The sequence below is a fragment of the Dermacentor silvarum genome, unplaced genomic scaffold, assembly GCF_013339745.2.
Source record: "Dermacentor silvarum isolate Dsil-2018 unplaced genomic scaffold, BIME_Dsil_1.4 Seq357, whole genome shotgun sequence".
In the NCBI taxonomy this organism is placed as follows: domain Eukaryota; kingdom Metazoa; phylum Arthropoda; class Arachnida; order Ixodida; family Ixodidae; genus Dermacentor; species Dermacentor silvarum.
Window position 1 is genome coordinate 128,448 of NW_023606106.1, and position 17,318 is coordinate 145,765.

General features: G+C 49.9%; 2 protein-coding genes across 2 annotated transcripts in view; both read right to left on the bottom strand.

Moving 5' to 3' along the window:
* The window catches only part of LOC119434974 (uncharacterized), a 50,030-nt gene extending 47,265 nt beyond the window's left edge, over nucleotides 1–2,765 (bottom strand). Inside the window, exon 1 of the mRNA XM_037701967.1 lies at nucleotides 2,701–2,765. Within this exon, the coding sequence (XP_037557895.1) occupies nucleotides 2,701–2,759 (59 nt within the window). The 5' untranslated portion in view covers nucleotides 2,760–2,765. The remainder of the gene's footprint in view (nucleotides 1–2,700) is intronic.
* A 186-nt stretch (nucleotides 2,766–2,951) lies between these two features.
* Nucleotides 2,952–17,318, bottom strand: part of LOC119434975 (uncharacterized) — a gene marked incomplete at its 5' end in the record, with an annotated part of 83,132 nt that continues 68,765 nt past the window's right edge. The window contains 3 exons of the mRNA XM_037701968.2: nucleotides 2,952–3,196; nucleotides 3,529–3,638; nucleotides 12,455–12,771. Coding sequence (XP_037557896.2) covers nucleotides 2,952–3,196; nucleotides 3,529–3,638; nucleotides 12,455–12,771 — 672 coding nt within the window. The remainder of the gene's footprint in view (nucleotides 3,197–3,528; nucleotides 3,639–12,454; nucleotides 12,772–17,318) is intronic.

The following is a 17,318-nucleotide window of genomic DNA, read 5'->3' on the forward strand; positions in this document are numbered from 1 at the left end:
GGTTAACTGTATTCGCTCGCTATCCGGTCGTGGTGAGTTGAACATCCTCGATTTGTCGCACGCTTATCGTCCCATGTTCAATCAGCAATAATTCGGCTAGCAGGCATTAGTGCACGAAAGGTGCAATGAAGCCTTTTGATTGTTTGCACTACTGTGCTGTTGTTCCTTTGTCCCAAGAGAGCACGTGTGAGACCCCACAACACAGAGGCAATATCTGGAATCCCTGACTATCGAGACAACAGTAAACAAAACTAAATTGGAATGACGGTTATTTGCCGCTGTCTAGCAAGATGCCTTAACAGATTACTCAAGCGGATTGGAGCTCGAATTTTCGGGCCCATCAGTTCAGTGAGCAAGGCTTCCTGTGGAAGCTGAAATGTCTACCCCCTTCGACAACACCATTTTGGTAGGCGTTCTGTTAACTATCTTACTAATATGATGTGAAGAATATTTGACGTGGCATGAAACCGTATCTTTTGTAGCCTACTATTACGTTAAGAAAAATGAAATTCTTTTCATTCAAGTTTGCTTTCCTGAATGCCCGATAATTCGGAAAATTTTGTGGCCCTTCTGCATATGAAAAATTCGCTGGCAACGGTACTGAACTGCATAAAAGGTCAAATTTAAATTAAAAGCGAAGTTCCGTTTTATCGACTTGGTTATATCGAGGTTATACACTGAAAAAAAATATACAACAAACTTGCGTGTAGGACATTTGTAATACCCTCCCATAACTACAGTTAAACCTGCTTATAACAAACTCGATATAACGAATTCCTGGATATACCGAAGTTTTTCTTTCCCGCCGTATCCATAGCACATGTATTTGAGACCTCTACGTAACGAAGTGGCAATGGGAGACCCTCCGATATAACGAATTTTCCCCCAAACAACCTAGAGATTTTGTCATGTTGTCTTTTTGCACGAGCAGCAACCGGAAGCACCTTCTCCGCTGCGACGGAATGCGAAGCGAGCGCACGTGTGCGTGAGTGCGTGGGAGCATGTGCGAGCGGGCCTGCATCCCTCGACCTGGCGATCTTTGCCGCCGCAGGCGTGACCTTCCACCTCTTCATTCAACTTGGATCCTGCCGCTTGCTGAAGCTGGCTAGCTGCCAAGCGGTACTCTCCTTTTCCAGTTGATGTGCCGACGTGCTGGCCGACGCTGGACATCACACTGATGAGCGAGCGAAACACGCCCGCTCAAATGCTGGCGGGTATGGAAGCGCCCCTGCAGAAGTGAGCGAAGGACCTTCGTGTGTGTCTATATTTAAACACAAACTGAGCGCGAGAAACACACAGCCGCCAAAGCTACGAGCCGCCGACACAACTACACTGACTAGACTCTGCCCCAAACGCAGATCGCGTTCAAGATAACGGCCGGCGCGACCCGCGCGCCGCGCGCAGTACGCGGTTGATGCCAGAGTACAGTACAACGCCGCCCGCTGCCCCCCCCTTGCCGGTGCTCGAGCACAACGGAAGCCCTGCTTCTCTTCGGGTGTGCGCGAGATTTGGACGCGGTCGTCGGCTCCCCTCGCACATACAGCATACGGCGTGCGGCGACTGTGTTATCGCCCTTAAACTTTACACGGAACATCTATGAGCCAAAACCAATTTTAGGGCTACAATGCGTCATAGACACCATCTTTCGATAGCAAATACGGATCTCAAGAGCCGTACTTTTGCTGGCGGAAACCAAAAACGTCATAGTTGTCGCCCCCGGCACTTTGGGCGGCCAATGCCATCGTCAAGCCACCAAGCCAAGCGACATGAAAAGTCAAAATGGCCGCTCGGGCCGGCGCGGGTTACAGTTCGCAACGTACGATGCGGGAACGGTCCCGCAGTTGCGACGCAACAGTGGGTTACCAATGCATTGGGTATAAGGGATTGCCTGACCGTCCTAAAACGACCTAACAGCCTGAAAACGCAGTACCCAGGACGTAACAGCGGGTTCTATACCACTATACGCCCTACGACTCCATCCTGACGCTCGCTCTTTGGTTTCCGATGCTTCGCGCTTGTTGCGAAACGACACGTGTCCCCAGCATCCAATACCTGGTGTGACATTCCAAGGATGAGTGCTTCGACGAAAACGGAAAACGGGTGCGCGTTACAATCGAGGGCGCGTTAGAATCGAGTAAATACGGTAAGCGATTCTTTTTCGAATTTTCGTGCCGAACCTGCATATAAAAATTAACGAAATCCTCTTATAACGAAGTTTTTCGGGAATTTGTCAATTTCGTTATATCCAGGTTTAACTGTATTAAAACAATTTCACGTAAGCGGTAAATTCCTACATCAAGTGTGTTCCTTTTAGATGCTCTAACAAATTCATTTTAGAGAACGGCAATATCTGCTTTTCGTGGAGAGTTTCAGATTTATAGACACTGTGGTTCTATTTCCTTTTTTTTTTCAAGCTCACCGATTTTGGCTATATTCTAAAATATTTGAGGTCCTAAATCGAGGTTCCTCTTCCTAGAGTTGCAAGAATTTCAACAAATTTCATCAAGTTGGTCGAGCGGTTGTCTCATAAAAGCTTTCTGCGTTTTACACGTATTTAAATGACTAACTGAAGTTGGTCCCGAGCTAAAGCTTCCTTTAAAGACAACTCGAACCAGGCTGGCAGAAGACATATCAGTACAACATCAGTGTGCTCAGCCAGATTTGAACATCACAGGCTTGCACCAAATCTAATGCACTCACCTGTCAGCCAAGGCCTGTGAAGGGGGCATTGTCTCGTACAGGTCGAGCAGGAAACACATAGTTTTCCAGCACGCGGTATGCCTTGCCCTGCCTGTGCAGGGGCAACCGACTCTTGGCTGCCGCCAAGGCCTGGCTGCTGCTGCACAATCACCGAGTCAGCTCGAGGTCGGCGGCACTGCAGCTCCAGCCGTGTCTCTTTCACATTCTCGTACATGCTTGAGAACTGGTTCAACAGTCGCAACAAGGGATGTTCACCTGCTGAGCACATACTGCACATCTACTGCAATGTGGGCACAGGTCCCAGGGCTTCCTGGGTGACGCATGTCAAGTTCCAATGCCAGCCGGTCGCACACCAAAGCTGGTGTGTCCGTGCTTGTGTCCACGAAAAGCCGCTGGCCAGGCTTGGACCGCCTTCTCTGAGGCTGCTCCGGACTCTCTGATTCCACAAGGTCTATGCGCAGAAGCTCTGTCAAAGCTGAAAGTGCTAGTCGTGGCCCTGGTGTTTGCAAACTGAGGGCACAGGCTCCAGCACTTCCAAGAGTGGCTCAAAGACGTTTGGGCATCAGGAATTCCTCCCGTGGGCACACCGAATCACGTGGTGCACTGCGACTTGAGGGTGAGTCGAGAGGTGATGACGGCCCCCTCTGACGTGCCATCCAATTGTACAAGTCCTCGTCATCATTTGCTGGGTCCAGGGAGGAGCGCAGAATGGGCTCGACCTAGAAAAGCTCCAGGTAGCCAGGCTGTGGCGTGAGCCTCGCAAACGGCCACTGTTGGCTACCATGCATGAGATGCCGTGCTCCAGCGTTTTGCCAAGATACAGCATACCGCCATAATGCAGCGGGGAATCCAGAGGTGCACCCGAAGTGGGAATGCTCCTGGCCGGCTTGTCTTGGCCTCCTGAAAATAAAAAATAGCAAGAGATCTGGTCAAGACACCTGTGGGGTGCAAAAAGAAGGCGCTAGGTCCCACAGTTTCGGTAACACTCCTTGACCCATGCTCGGCTTCTTAACGATCACAGCTACACACAATTCACTGAATTTGTAAACAATGCTACAGTAACCTCTCATTTCTCATGCGAAAAAAAAAAAAAAAAACAGTGGGTGTTATTTACTGTAACATTGAGTGTACATATCACGCTAAAACCTCAGCAGCTTCTTCAAATCACAGAATCTTCCATGGCATGATGTTCAAGGACAGCTTACCTTTGAACTGTGGAGTATCTGCGCAGTGCATAGAAGTATGTTGCATGGCATATCGGTTTCCTCTTCAGTTGTTTCCGTAGAGAAGCCGATTGACTATGCATAATGAAATTAGTACTACAGTCAACTTTCATTATTTCGACCTTGATGGTCCGACCAAATTGATTGAATTATCCGGTGAGTCAATAAAACTAGAAAAAAATAAATAACCACCAAACACACCATGGTTCATTTGGCAGTGTTTGCCCGATTCTGAGATGCCCTCGAATCAAACGCCCGCATGCTTTCTGTGTCCAAGTAGAAAACTTTATGTAGAAATGTCATTAAAGCTCCTAAACGAAGTAGAAATCTAACACGTACTTTGCTTTTCAGCAAAAAAAAATTGGCAAGGGTCTAATATGTGTTGCACAATGGTGCTCGGTTTTCTAAAGTCATACTCGCCGCAGAAGCTCTATAGTGAGCTTTGCCGCAATACAGGCATGTCCTGTGATAAACCATACGAACGCTGCGAACGCGGTTTTGGTTTTATATCAATTGCACCACACAAGCGATTTTCGGTCCAATTCTCTTGGTAAATAAAGGCACGCATTAGAAGCAGATAAATTCTAAATACCATAATCATACATTGTAAGCTTCTATTATTGTTTGAAAATCTTCCATGTCAAGCCAAAATAGGCATTTTCGACGAGATATGATGTGTGTCCAACACATTCACTGTCCCCTAAGCTTCATCGAGACATGCTTCACCAAAAGGGGTCGATACTGGCATCACCATAGAGGTCACGCGCGTGCATGCTGACTGCTCAAGTTCAAATTATGTGGTGAAGGCCAATTTAGGTTCAAATAACAAAAGCTTAGGCCAAAGAAGTGCACGGGTGCTGGATAGGGCCTGCAGTCGATAGAATTATCTGAAAAATAAAATTGAACGGAATTGAATTGACAGATGTATGATGCCTCACAATGCAATGTGGAAAATCTTCTTGTGCTGTGCGTGCGCATTTTTTAAGCATTTGTACGTCACTTCTCATAGATGGGACATGTTATCATGCAAGGACTCGGCATCTTTAATGCGATTAACATTCTCTAGGAACTTGATCCAGTTTGCAGTATGCCTCTCTGCCCGTCTGTCCATATCTAACCTCTTTCACTCCAACTTAGGCAACTGGGTAGCCCATGGTCTAATAGGCAGCACAACCGGGCTGCTGTGCTGAGGGAACCACTTTCGAAATCAACCGTCAGACCAACATACATCACTGGGTAGATGACAATGGGTATGTTATTAGCTGAGAAGAAAGCTGTTCAACTGCCACTTTGGGTTTAAAGCATTTGCACTGCTCTTGCATTATAAATCTAGTCCTATCTTGGCTCTCATTGGTTGCTAGGACATTTCAAACATTCTTTGAGACAGGCAAGGACTTTGTTTGCTTTTTCAATGAAATTTTCACAAGTTCAGCTTTTGTGCATTCACGACCGGTCTGTGTGCCATGCATGATGGGAAGAGTTGTGACACCACTGGCTGTCGTCCACACTTTCCTACAAAACTTACGAGAGGGAACTCTGGCTGTGCTGCGATCGTTTAGCTACCATGGCAAGGATGTCTAATCTTCGTGTTTCAGGCTTTCTTGATGTATTATTATTACGCTTTATCTGCATTTATTGGAATAAATGTCAAGCAATCACATATTCCATGCGCACGTGTAATCATTGCAAATTGTTGCATTATAACACAGTATATTTAGTTGAAAGTGATCAATAAGCACCTAGTTTTCTGCCGTCCTCAACTGCGCTTCTCTTCTCTTGGTATTCATTCTGTAATCCTAATGGTCCACCGGTTATCGATCCTTTGCATTACCTGGCCTGCCCAGCTCCACATTTCCCGCTTAATGTCAACTAGAATATCGGCTATCTCCGTTAATTCTCTGATCCACACCGCTCTCTTCCTGTCTCTTAACGTTAGGCCTAACATTTTCGTTCCATCGCTCTTTGTACCGTCCTTAACTTGTTCTCGAGCTTCTTTGGCAGAAAGCTAGGTGGAGTGATGAAGCTAGGAAATTCGCAGGCGCAAGTTGGAATCAGCTAGCGCAAGACAGGGGTAATTGGAGATCGCAGGGAGAGACCTTCGTCCTGCAGTGAACATAAATATTGGTTGATGATGATGATCAATAAGCACAGTGGCAAAGTTGTTTGAAGCCAGAAGACACGAAGATTGGCTAAATCCATGTACCCATCTTTCACATGATTCCAACTCCCACAGACGCCAGATGTGCTTCCAGTAAAACCCTGTGCTCCCCTCCACCACAACGGCTCTTTGCACCGTGTGTTCCCTGAAAAACAGGAGGGGCATGCTGCTGAAGGCAGTGCGAATGTTCAAAATTCAGGATATTTATACCTAGAGCCATCATGCACGCTATTCGAAGAGCAAAATGCGTGCAGAGTATGTGAATGTGCTGAGTGTACGCTAGCAATGCTATATTGTCACATTGTCATGACGGTGAAGAATTAAACTGTGGTACAATGGTGAGTCTTAACTTGTTCTCGAGCTTCTTTGTTAACCTCCAAGTTTCTGCCCCACATGTTAGCACCGGTAGAATGCAATGATTGTACACTTTTCTTTTCAACGACAGTGGTAAGCTCCCAGTCAGGATTTGGTAATGCCTGCCTTATGCACTCCAACCCAATTTTATCCTTCTGTAAATTTCTTTCTCGTGATCAGGGTCCCCTGTGAGTAATTGACCTAGATAAACATACTCCTTTACAGACTCTAGAGGCTGACTGGCGATCCACACAAAGAGCGATGGAACGAAAAATCTTAGGACTAACGTTAACAGACAGGAAGAGAGCGGTGTGGATCAGAGAACAAACGGGGATAGCCGATATTCTAGTTGACATTAAGCGGAAGAAATGGAGCTGGGCAGGCCATGTAATGCGTAGGATGGATAACCGGTGGACCATTAGGGTACAGAATGGATACCAAGAGAAGGGAAGTGCAGTCGAGGTCAGCAGAAAACCAGATAGGATGATGAAGTTAGGAAATTTGCAGGCGCAAGTTGGAATAAGCTAGCGCAAGACAGAGGTAATTGGAGATCGCAGGGAGAGGCCTTCGTCCTGCAGTGGACATAAAATATAGGCTGATGATGATGATGATGACAATGGTGAGTCACCAAATGAACTCTTTATTGAGGGAACCTGTGCCCACACAGGTAAGTTACACTCAACCACTCAACCAGAATGATTGTGACGAGCACATGCAACAATAGCCGTAATCTGATCTACGGGTCAGATCCGTCTACTAGTTACACATGACTCGTTCAAGGTTCCAGCGCAATCACTGGTGCTTGCGTACCTTCCAGAAAGTATAACACTATTCTTATCACGGATACAATCTGGTTACTCAAGGTTCGGTGATAACATGGACAACAGATAGAATCGGCTACAATAATTGAGAATGTTCTCATACATGCAAGCAAGCCTTACACCTCGCGATAACATTTGACATTTCTTTGCCAGTGACAGAAAAAGGATAGGCAGGGACACATGTAAATATGGTGATGCACAGTGTTCACAGCAACAAGAAACCAATTGAATCTATATCGAGCGCTATCTGCACCGAGTGAAGCAGACATTGCGCTGCAACAACCCAGACAGATCAATCACCGTGGCAATCATTTTGTGTCCGCAGCAGCCATTTCTTCTTTCTTGGTATAGTCACAATAGAAATCACATTTTCAAATGCCATGTAGTGCCATTAGCAAGCTTTGCGCTGGCGTTGCAAATTTTTTTGCATGTTATCATGCCTAGTTCAGCAACCTCTGGCAGCATGAGGGTCTAGTAATGAGCTACATAGTCCTAAATAATGAAAGTACCAAGTAATATAAATGTCAGAAATGCTTAAAACATTAATTTCATTTTCTGCAAACGAACCGCTATGTTTGCTCCACCACTGTGACTTTGCACTGTCTATCTCCAAACACAAGGCAAATGATGATGCTCCTATGAGAATGGGAAAAAGACAAAACGTCTTCAACAGCTATGTGCACTTGTGAAAAAGCACTGTCATCAGGCTTACTGCCATGTCCAGCACGCTCATAGCATCAATTTTTCTAGGTGCAACAAGTTCTCTGTAATCATCGGCAAATGCTTGGGCAAATGCTTCATACATTGTCACCATCACACACACCAGAAAAGTATCTGTGAATACAAAGTTTAAAAACTGCACAAGTGCTACCAAATTAGAGGCATATTGACCCTTTTCACGGAGTAGTTTGCTCTAGAGGAACGAGATGGCGCTTATCGGCGGTGCGCCATACGTTGCCTCAGCGAATGCACACAAATACGAAGCCATTACTGCTTCTGCCCTGCTACTGTGCGATCAGCTGTCGGAAATGCAACTGGGTCTTCGCTAAATAACACCAACCAACCAGTTGCAATTTGAAAACCATTTCGTAGTATGTGAATGTGAAACCATTTTGTTTGATACGCATGCCAGCAGGTAAAGATAGTTGATGCTCGGTGCGATTGATGCTCGGGTGCGACTCTGGTGACGTCACGTAAGTCACTGACTGTCACGTAGTGTGACTGAGTGATAGTGAGCAGGGTTGTTGACCTTTGAAAGCCATTTCGTTTGATATGCATATTGGCAGGTTAGGAGAGCGCATGGTTGTGTAAAACCGTGATGACGTCACGTGAGTCACTAGTGATCACGTCATTTGACCGAGTGGTAGTGAGCAGGTTGTTACTCATTGAAAGCCACTTCGTTTGATATGCATGTCGGCAGGTTAGGAGAGTTCCCTGTTGGGAAAACGCCATAATGGCGTCACGTGAGTCACTAGTGATTATGTCATTTGACCGAGTGATAGTGAGCAGGTTGTTACTCTTTGAAAACCACTTCGTTTGATATACATTGTGGGGATGCGCGACTCTCACGCGTTCCCTGATGTTGTTTTCCCCGCATGGCTCTCGTAATACGGCTTCGCCGCGTAGCTTTACGGCGGCGGAGTTGCGGCGCAGTGCGAGAGATGGCGCGAGTGTCGCGATGCTGGCACCACCGAGCGGCGGGGTGACGTGGGAGAAAGGGGTCAACGGCGCTTCCTCTTTGGCTTGGGATCGGCGACCAACACGCACGGACGCTTCGCGCGTGCGCCGGCCCACTTCGCGCGACCGTCGCGCGAGGCCAAGAGCAGGACACCGGTATGGACGAACACGGATCGTTCGAGCGCGCCACCGTTCGCGTGACTGTACACGTGAACGACTAGGCGATGGTGTCATAGCATGGGGCGAACGTATTCGCTCGCTATCGGGTCGCGGTGAGTCGGACTTCCTTGATTTGTCGCGCGCCCGTGTCAATGTTCTATTGGTTGTAATTCGGCTAGTATGTATTAGTGTATGGAAGGTGCAATAAATGCCCTTTTGATTGTCTGCACTACTGCGTTGTCGTTCCTTTGTCCCAAGAGCACATGTGTGAGACCCCATCTGGCGCCCAACGTGGGGCCTCTTGGTGCATCGGACGATAATTTTAACAGCTTTGCTCGGTTCGAGATGTTTCAACCGAAGCGTAGTCCTAGCGTGGATTTTGATCGTAAGTGTCGGCGGTGTGCTTTCTTGAGCGAGCGACGGTTGCTGTAGCGTGTTTGAACTTTTCAACTTGCTAAGCCTTTTCGCGAGTGTTTTGAAGTACACTCGTCGGTACGAGAACCACGTGGTCTGCATCCTGGAGAGCGAGGCCTAGCGCCCGCGGAGCATTGGCAAGCCTGAAGCGAGTGAGTACGGAAGCCTCGTGGGTGGTCCGAATTTCTTATGTAAATAGCTTCTTCTATATCTTGACTTCGGAAGTCGAGGCTTAGGGAGCCAGGTGGCCGCGGGCCACGGGTGCCACTACGGGCTGACTGGTATTGCGGCCTGGCACCGGGCGCTCTGACACCGTCTGGGACATTGGGCGCCGTCAACTCGGATGCTGTGTGTACCGAGCGGGGTAGGACCACCTCACAGAGCTAACGTCTCCTCGCGGCTGCCTGTTCCTGTGCCCATTTTGGTGATGTTTTCTTTTTTTTTTTTGGATGCCGGTTGTTTCAAAGTAGCGACGCATTAGGCCTAAGGCTTAACAAAGCCGCCTGTCGCACGTTGAGGGACACAACCAGGTGGACCGTGGTGTTGAGATGTCGCACATTGCTTCCCTCATTAGTTCGCCTAGCACGAATTGAAATTACTCGTTCGACTCAAGAAAGCAAGCTTTGTTCACGTGAACTTAGCATCTGAAATGCCGTCCGAAATTTCGCTAGCCGAATTGAACATCGTACCACGTGGGCGATGCGTATGCCGAATTCCTCTACCTTGCACTACTTTAGTGTTTGTCGAGTGCGTTGAGTGTACGCAGCGTGAGCGGAGTCACCCTGGTTTGCTGTCACCTGCACATCGTCAGCGCTGCCTCCCCGGACTACAATCAAGCCCCAGGCGATGCAGATGCCTGTGGCCAGTTCGTCCGGCTCGCTACCCTCGGCGGCTGGGAAAAGAGCCGGCAGTCACCAACGGCTACAGCGGCTCTCGCCGGCAGGGCGCGTCAGCGTGAGCGACGCTTGCTCGGGCCGACTTCTGCGTCGCCGTTTCCGGAGTCCTGTGCTGGAGTCGTGCCATCGAATCTGAAGAGCTGGTGCTGTGACCAACGGACGCCAGCGGTGAACCCCAGAGACAATGTCGCCTCGCATGTTGTGGATAACGTGTGGACATTTCCTCGGCGGCGCCACTGTCGCATGTAGTAACTTTTGTAAGCGACCGCGCGTTGATAGGCCTTGTGACATGTTTCGCCGGCGTATGTGTAGTGATTTAAAGTTGGGGGATGTGGGGATGCGCGACTCTCACGCGTTCCCTGATGTTGTTTTCCCCGCATGGCTCCCGTAATACGGCTTCGCCGCGTAGCTTTACGGCGGCGGAGTTGCGGCGCAGTGCGAGAGATGGCGCGAGTGTCGCGATGCTGGCACCACCAAGCGGCGGGGTGACTTGGGAGAAAGGGGTCAACGGCGCTTCCTCTTTGGCGTGGGATCGGCGGCCAACACGCACGAACGCTTCGTGCACGAACGCTAGAATCAGCACTCTGACGACGAGCCCTTTACGGAGCGAGTTCACGCCGGGGTTCATCAAACGCAGCTTGCTACTCTGGAGAGCGCACCCCGCGTGACCTTCCCATCTGTTTGCCGAAACTGAGCTGAGGCGAGGGAAGCCCAGAGGAGCGTGCGCCAACGCGCTTTATTCCATGTCCCTAGGGCTTCTCGACACACCAACGAACCTGACTGGTCGCGCGCGTGTCACGTGATAACGCATGTAGCATATCCAATGCAGGTGCGCGCCACACATGATTTCTTTCTTTTTTTCTTTTCTCTCTTCTTTTTTTTGTCTTCTTTCCTTCCTTTCTTCCTTCTTCTTTCTTTCTTCTACCTACTGGTATGTGCCATTGAGCTAGGACCCTTTCTGCACTATCGCCAGGATCGGCCATCTTTTCAGCGTGACACCACCACCACCGCCAACACTTGCGAGCCTATAAAGCTTTGCTTAAAAATTTGGAGTACGCTTCAGCTTCGCCTTTAAGAGTGGAACGCGATAGCGTTATTGGACGCCGTTGACGTCGACACCGACACCGTATTTTCTGCGACATGGGGCCCGATCAAAATTTAGGAAGGCCCGGTTTTCAACATTCACCTCAAAGTTGCCTAGAACCAAAGTGCAGCGAAACACCATCAGAATTGGAGGACGCTTAAGCTTCGCCTTTAGGAGTGGAACGCGATAGCATTCAAAGATCTCTGGCTGATTATCAGGTTTTTTTTCTAGTATATTCAAATTACATCCGACACCATCACGTCTGTAGGTTGTGGTTAAGTCGTACTTTACAATTTTTCTGACGAATTTCACTTTAATAAATTCAATTTTTGTTCGCCAAAGCCTTGCGCAGTGTGAAGGTGGCACTTAGATTAAAATAGCTGGCGCAAGGATAAAATCAGTTGGCACGCGGATTTTTGGATAGCGCTGGGATTAAATGCGGTGGCGCCTGGATTAATTACTGGCACTTGAATTAAAGTGCTGGCGCTCAGATTAAAGTGGCTGGCACCTTGATTATTTTCAGTGGTGCTTGGCATTAAATTGAGTGGGAAAACCTGTAGTTTCCATACAGGCTTGCTCACCCTTCACTCCAGGGATGTGTTGCAGCCAAGAAACTAGGCTAACGTCTAGAGGTCACTTGCAATTATGAGTTCAACATTTCACTTTGCTTTAAATTGCAAATAATAGTTGGCTGTAGAACAACCACTTACACCTCAGTCCAACAGGAGTCAACAGTGCTAATAGAAACAAAGACAGTCTGCTTCATACAACCAAAGCAAACTTGCAATCTTGACGTCACAGTCCTTCATATTGTGTCCTGCCCATCCTTCTAATGGCTAAAGTCCTGAGAGTTTTTCTCACTGCTGCTCAACTCCTTATTACATTCACTACTCCTAATATTAGTCGGATGCTTTCAATGCTTGTTCTTGGGAGGTGCAGAATATTCTTTCCGTGAGAGCACTACTCACCCTGGCCGCCTGCGCAGCACCTGCGGCTCCTCGGCCAGCAGGCAAGCAGTCTCATCAGACGGGGGTTCATCCTCACGCAAGGGCACACCCAGCAGTTGAGCTGGTGGCTCCGGCCGTGTGCGTTTGCGCAGCCGGCTGTTCTGCTCCACCAGCAGAGGCATGTACAGCAGGTGTTTCCACTGGCGGCTGAGTGCCAAGAGACCACGTCGTAGTGTGCTCAGTGGTGGCACACACTGGGTGCCAAGGCATTCTTCAGGGCTGGGTGCCTCAGGCAGAAAACGGCACAATGCGGATAACAACTGGCATGATGGCTCCTCCTACAGGTAAAACAGGTACCAATGGGTGAGCAAGTCACAGAAAACTCTCTGCACAAATACCACAAATAACTATACTTCGAAACTTTTCATTTCATTTCCCACCTTTATTGTGTGTTGCACGGAGGGTGTGATCTAGGCAAGGATGAAAGCAATGCAGGCCAGAAGAACAGAAAATCAAGTGGATCTTTAAATATATGGCCCAGAGACACGCGGCCACAGCGAAAGTGAGGCACACCATGTTAGTGCCTGCAAGCAAACTCAGTGGTGTGCACCCGTCAGAAAAATGAAGCCAGTGAGACTCTTGCTGTAATCAATTGCTAGATTATTAGACAAGGTTTTATCAGTTCTTGCACATCTCACAAAAGAGACTGCAGTATCGCCGGTTTGCGAGCGCCCGCCTGTAACAAAGCAATGCCTACGGAAGAGGCAAGCGGGTGAACACGTAGCGCTAACACTTTGACTGATAAGAAAAAGATCACCATCATCAGCCTATTATATTTACAGAAATCGGTTATCTCGATGTCCATAACTTGAAACAACATGTGCGAGTATGTTGACTAACCCGTGCGGAATATGGGAGCGGCGGCGGAGACTTCCACTATCACCACTTGCTGGGGACCAAAGAGACCCGGGTGATGTCAGCGGGATCTCACGTGACCCACCCGGTGGCGCTGATAGCGCTTGCAATTCCCGTGCGCCGCCCGCGGAAGGAAAGTTTCCCCTCTCCCAACTCTCCCTGGTGCGCATGCGCCTGATGCGACGTTCAATGCGCGTGCGGCAGTCATGGGACCTGAGGATTCCCACAAGCTTTAAGACGGCGGAGTTGCAGCGTATTACGAGAGATGGCGCTAGTGTTGCGCTGCTGACGCCACCCGATGGCGGGGGGTTATGCAGGCGCAGAAGGGAGAAGGCTGTTCCTCTTCAGGTTGGGGTCGGTGAGCGATGCGAGTGTCCCCGCGTGCGCCGATCCACGTTTCGCGGGAACGTCTCGCGTGGCTAGGAGCAGAGCAGCGGTATGGACGAACACGGATCGTTCGAACATGCCACCGTTCCCGTGACCGTACACGTGAACGACTAGCGATGGTGTCATAGCATGGGGCAAACATATTTGCTTGCTATCCGGTCGCGGTGAGTCAGACTTCCTTGACTTGTCGCGCACCCATTTGAATGTTCTATGCATAGTACTTCGGCCAGCGTGTATTAGTGTATGAAAGTTTGTGGGGATTGAGGGAGGCGCCAGCGCCATTGTGCGGGCTTCACCTGTTCTGCCGTCCCTCGCATTTTTTCCCCGTCCGTGCCCAACTGGTTCTAGCAGAGGCGCTCCGCATGCGTGGTTTGCAGTGAGGGCGGGGGCTTGACTACGCACCCGCGTCGGCTGTTAGTGACTGAGCTTGACTTTTCAAAAACCTTTTCACCGATCAACCGGGCTGTACTTATTTGGCGAGCCACGCGATCGAAACTGGTGTCAAGCTTCCTTTGAAGTGTAACCCCTGGCCCATCAGCCTTGCAAACAGGCAGGTGATTGATGGTTTGCTGCACGAGATGCTATCGGCCGACATTATCCACCGCTCGTACAGTGCCTGGGCATCTCCAATTGTGTTGGTGCCTAAGAAAGATGGCAGTCATTGCCTGTGGTTAGACTACCACCGTCTGAACGGAGTGAATCGTAAGGATGCCTATCCGCTTCCTACGATTAGCTCCATTGTAGGAACCCTGGGCAGTGCGAGGTACTTCACTATGTTGGATGTCTCGAAAGGTCACCTACAGGTCCGGATGGATGCGCGTGACCGGTCTAACACCGCGTTCACGTCCCACAGAGGGTTGTTCAACTTTACTCGTATGCCCTTTGCTCTTTGCAACAGTCCTGCGACCTTTCAGATACTGATGGACCGCATCCTCGGGGAAGCAAAGTGGTCATACTGCATGTGCTACCTCGATGACATCGTGATTTATTCACGAACCTTCAAAGAACACTTGGCCCATGTTGCCGATGTGCTCGAGAGGGTGCGGGCCGCCGGGATGAATTTGAATCCTGCGAAAGCACAACTAGCGCAAACCCGAGTTCAGTTACTGGGGTTTACGCTGGGCAGAGGCTCCATTGAGCCGGACCGGGAGAAACTTTGGGCAATCCTCAATTTCCCCGAGCTCAAGCACGTACGTGACCTTTGCCGCTTTTTGGGAATGGCCAACTTTTACCGGTCGTTCATGCCGTCCTGTGCCCGAGTGCAGGCACCCTTGAGCAAGCTCGTGGGTAAGTCGGCCGAGTGGCAGTGAGTACCTGAGCAGCAGGCTTTTTGCCAACTGTCTAGCGCCATTGCGGAAACAGCGCAGCTCAGACTCCCCGACCTGACCAGACCGTTCGTTGTCCACACCGACGCGAGCGATCTGGGTTTAGGACCAGTCCTCTTACAGGAATACGATGACATGTTGCAGCCGTTGGCCTTTGCCTGCCGCTCCTTGATACTGGCAGAGAGGCATTATTCCGTGACGGAGAAGGAGTGCCACATTATCGTGTTTGCACTACGTAAATTCAATGTCTACCTTGATGGTACGAAATTCGTAGTGCAAACGGACCACAGTGCGCTATGCTGGCTGATGCGGCTCCGTGAGCCTGCGGGCCGACTGGCGCGCTGGGCTCTCCAGATACAGCATTATGACTTTTCTGTGTAGTATCGAAAGGGAAGCACTTGTGGGGATGCGCAACTCTCACGCGTCCCTTGATGTTGTTTTCCCCGCATAGCTCGCGTCTCCTGTAATCCGGCTCCACCGCATGGCTAAGTGCCGGCGGCGGTCATAGTGGTTGCGGCGCATTGCGAGAGATGGCGCGAGTGTCACGAAGCTAACTCCACCGACGGCGGGGTGATTTTGGAGCGAAAGGTCGAAGGCGCTTCCTCTTCGGGTTGGGATCGGTGAGCGATGCGGATGTCCCGTGCGTGCGCCAATCTACGCTTTGCGAGACCATCTTGCGTAGCTAGGAGCAGGGCACCGGCATGGACGAACACGGATCGTTCGACCTCGCCACCGTTCACGTGACCGTACACGTGAACGACACGGCGAGCGAACATATTCGCTCGCTATCCGGTCACGGTGAGTCAGACTTCCTGGATTTGTCGCGTGCCCATGTGCATTTTCTATGCATTGTAACTCGGCTAGCATGTATTGGTGTATGAAAGGTGCAATAAATGCCCTTGTGATTGTTTGCACTACTGTGTTGTCGCTCCTTTGTCCCAAGAGCACATGTGAGACCTCACATACTAACGTGGTAGTTGACGCGCTATCTCGTGCCCCATTGTCCAACCAGAGCTTTTCTCCAGGTGCGACAGCCGCTGCCGGTGCCTTTGCGCCAGCTAGCACCGAGGGCGAAACGAGCGGAGAGGCGAGTCCGCAAGCGGGCAAATCTGTTTCTCCGCGCTCCAGGCAAGCAGCGCGCCGGAAAGCGTGCATGCGGGGAGCTTCTCGAAAGCAAACCCATGATGCCGATGGCTGTAGTCCTGAGTGGGGACGAGACCAGCCTCCCCTTTGGGAGAATTGGAATCGCTTTCAGCAGCCAAGAGCTACTGAAGGCCCAGCGCACTGTTGCGCACTGTTGCGATGTTCTCATGATGACCCCTTGGCCGGTCATTTGAGTGGCTCTAAAGTTTTGTGAAACTAATCCAAACTGTGTGGCCTGGCATAAAGCGTGACATTTTTCGCTATTGCCGTTCCTGCCAGGTCTGTCAAATGGTGAAATCAAGGGGTGGCAAGCCACCCGGGCTGATGAAACCAATCGACAGTGAATGTCCGCGGCAAGTGGCTACCTACGATCTTATGGGACCTTTCCCCAGGAGTAAGCAGGGGTTCACACACCTGATGGTAGTCGTTGATCATTTTTCTAAATGGGTGGAACTGTTTCCGCTTCGAAAAGTGACAGAGCGAGCGGTGCTGTAAAGGCTACAGGAAGTGCTTTGTCGGTTTGTCTTTCCGAAAAGACTGATTATGGACAACGCGTCCTATTTCACCGCTGGGGTTTTGGTGCTACGTGCCGTTTCCTGGAAATTTATCACTGCACCACTTCGCCCTACCATCCCCAGTCCAATTGGATGGAGAGACTCAATAGAACTCTCAAACCAATGTTAGCTGCCTTTGCCGATCGTCAAAAGGATTGTGCAGACCACTTGAGTGAGCTTGCGTTCGCAGTTCAAACCTCCGAGAATCACTCAACTGGTTTCTCTCCCGCCTTCCTCAATTTTGGAAGGGAGTTGGCTAATCCGGTGACCAGTGTCATGCAATGCCAGCTCGGGGACGAGGAGGCCGGCAGACTGTTCTGCTTACGCTTCAGCACTTCGGGACAGGCTTTGTCGGGCTCTCTGTAGAGCAAGGAAGGGTTTGACGCCGGCCAAGCCCCAGCAGAAGGCTCAGTACGACCGGAAGCATCGCCATCTTTCATTTAAGGTAGGTGATCTCGTCCTGAAGCGCAACCACGCTCTTAGCGACGCGACCAAGGGGTTCTCAGCCTCGCTTGCTCCTAAGTGGCTTGGTCCGTACCGAGTAGAGAAAGTTTGGTCTCC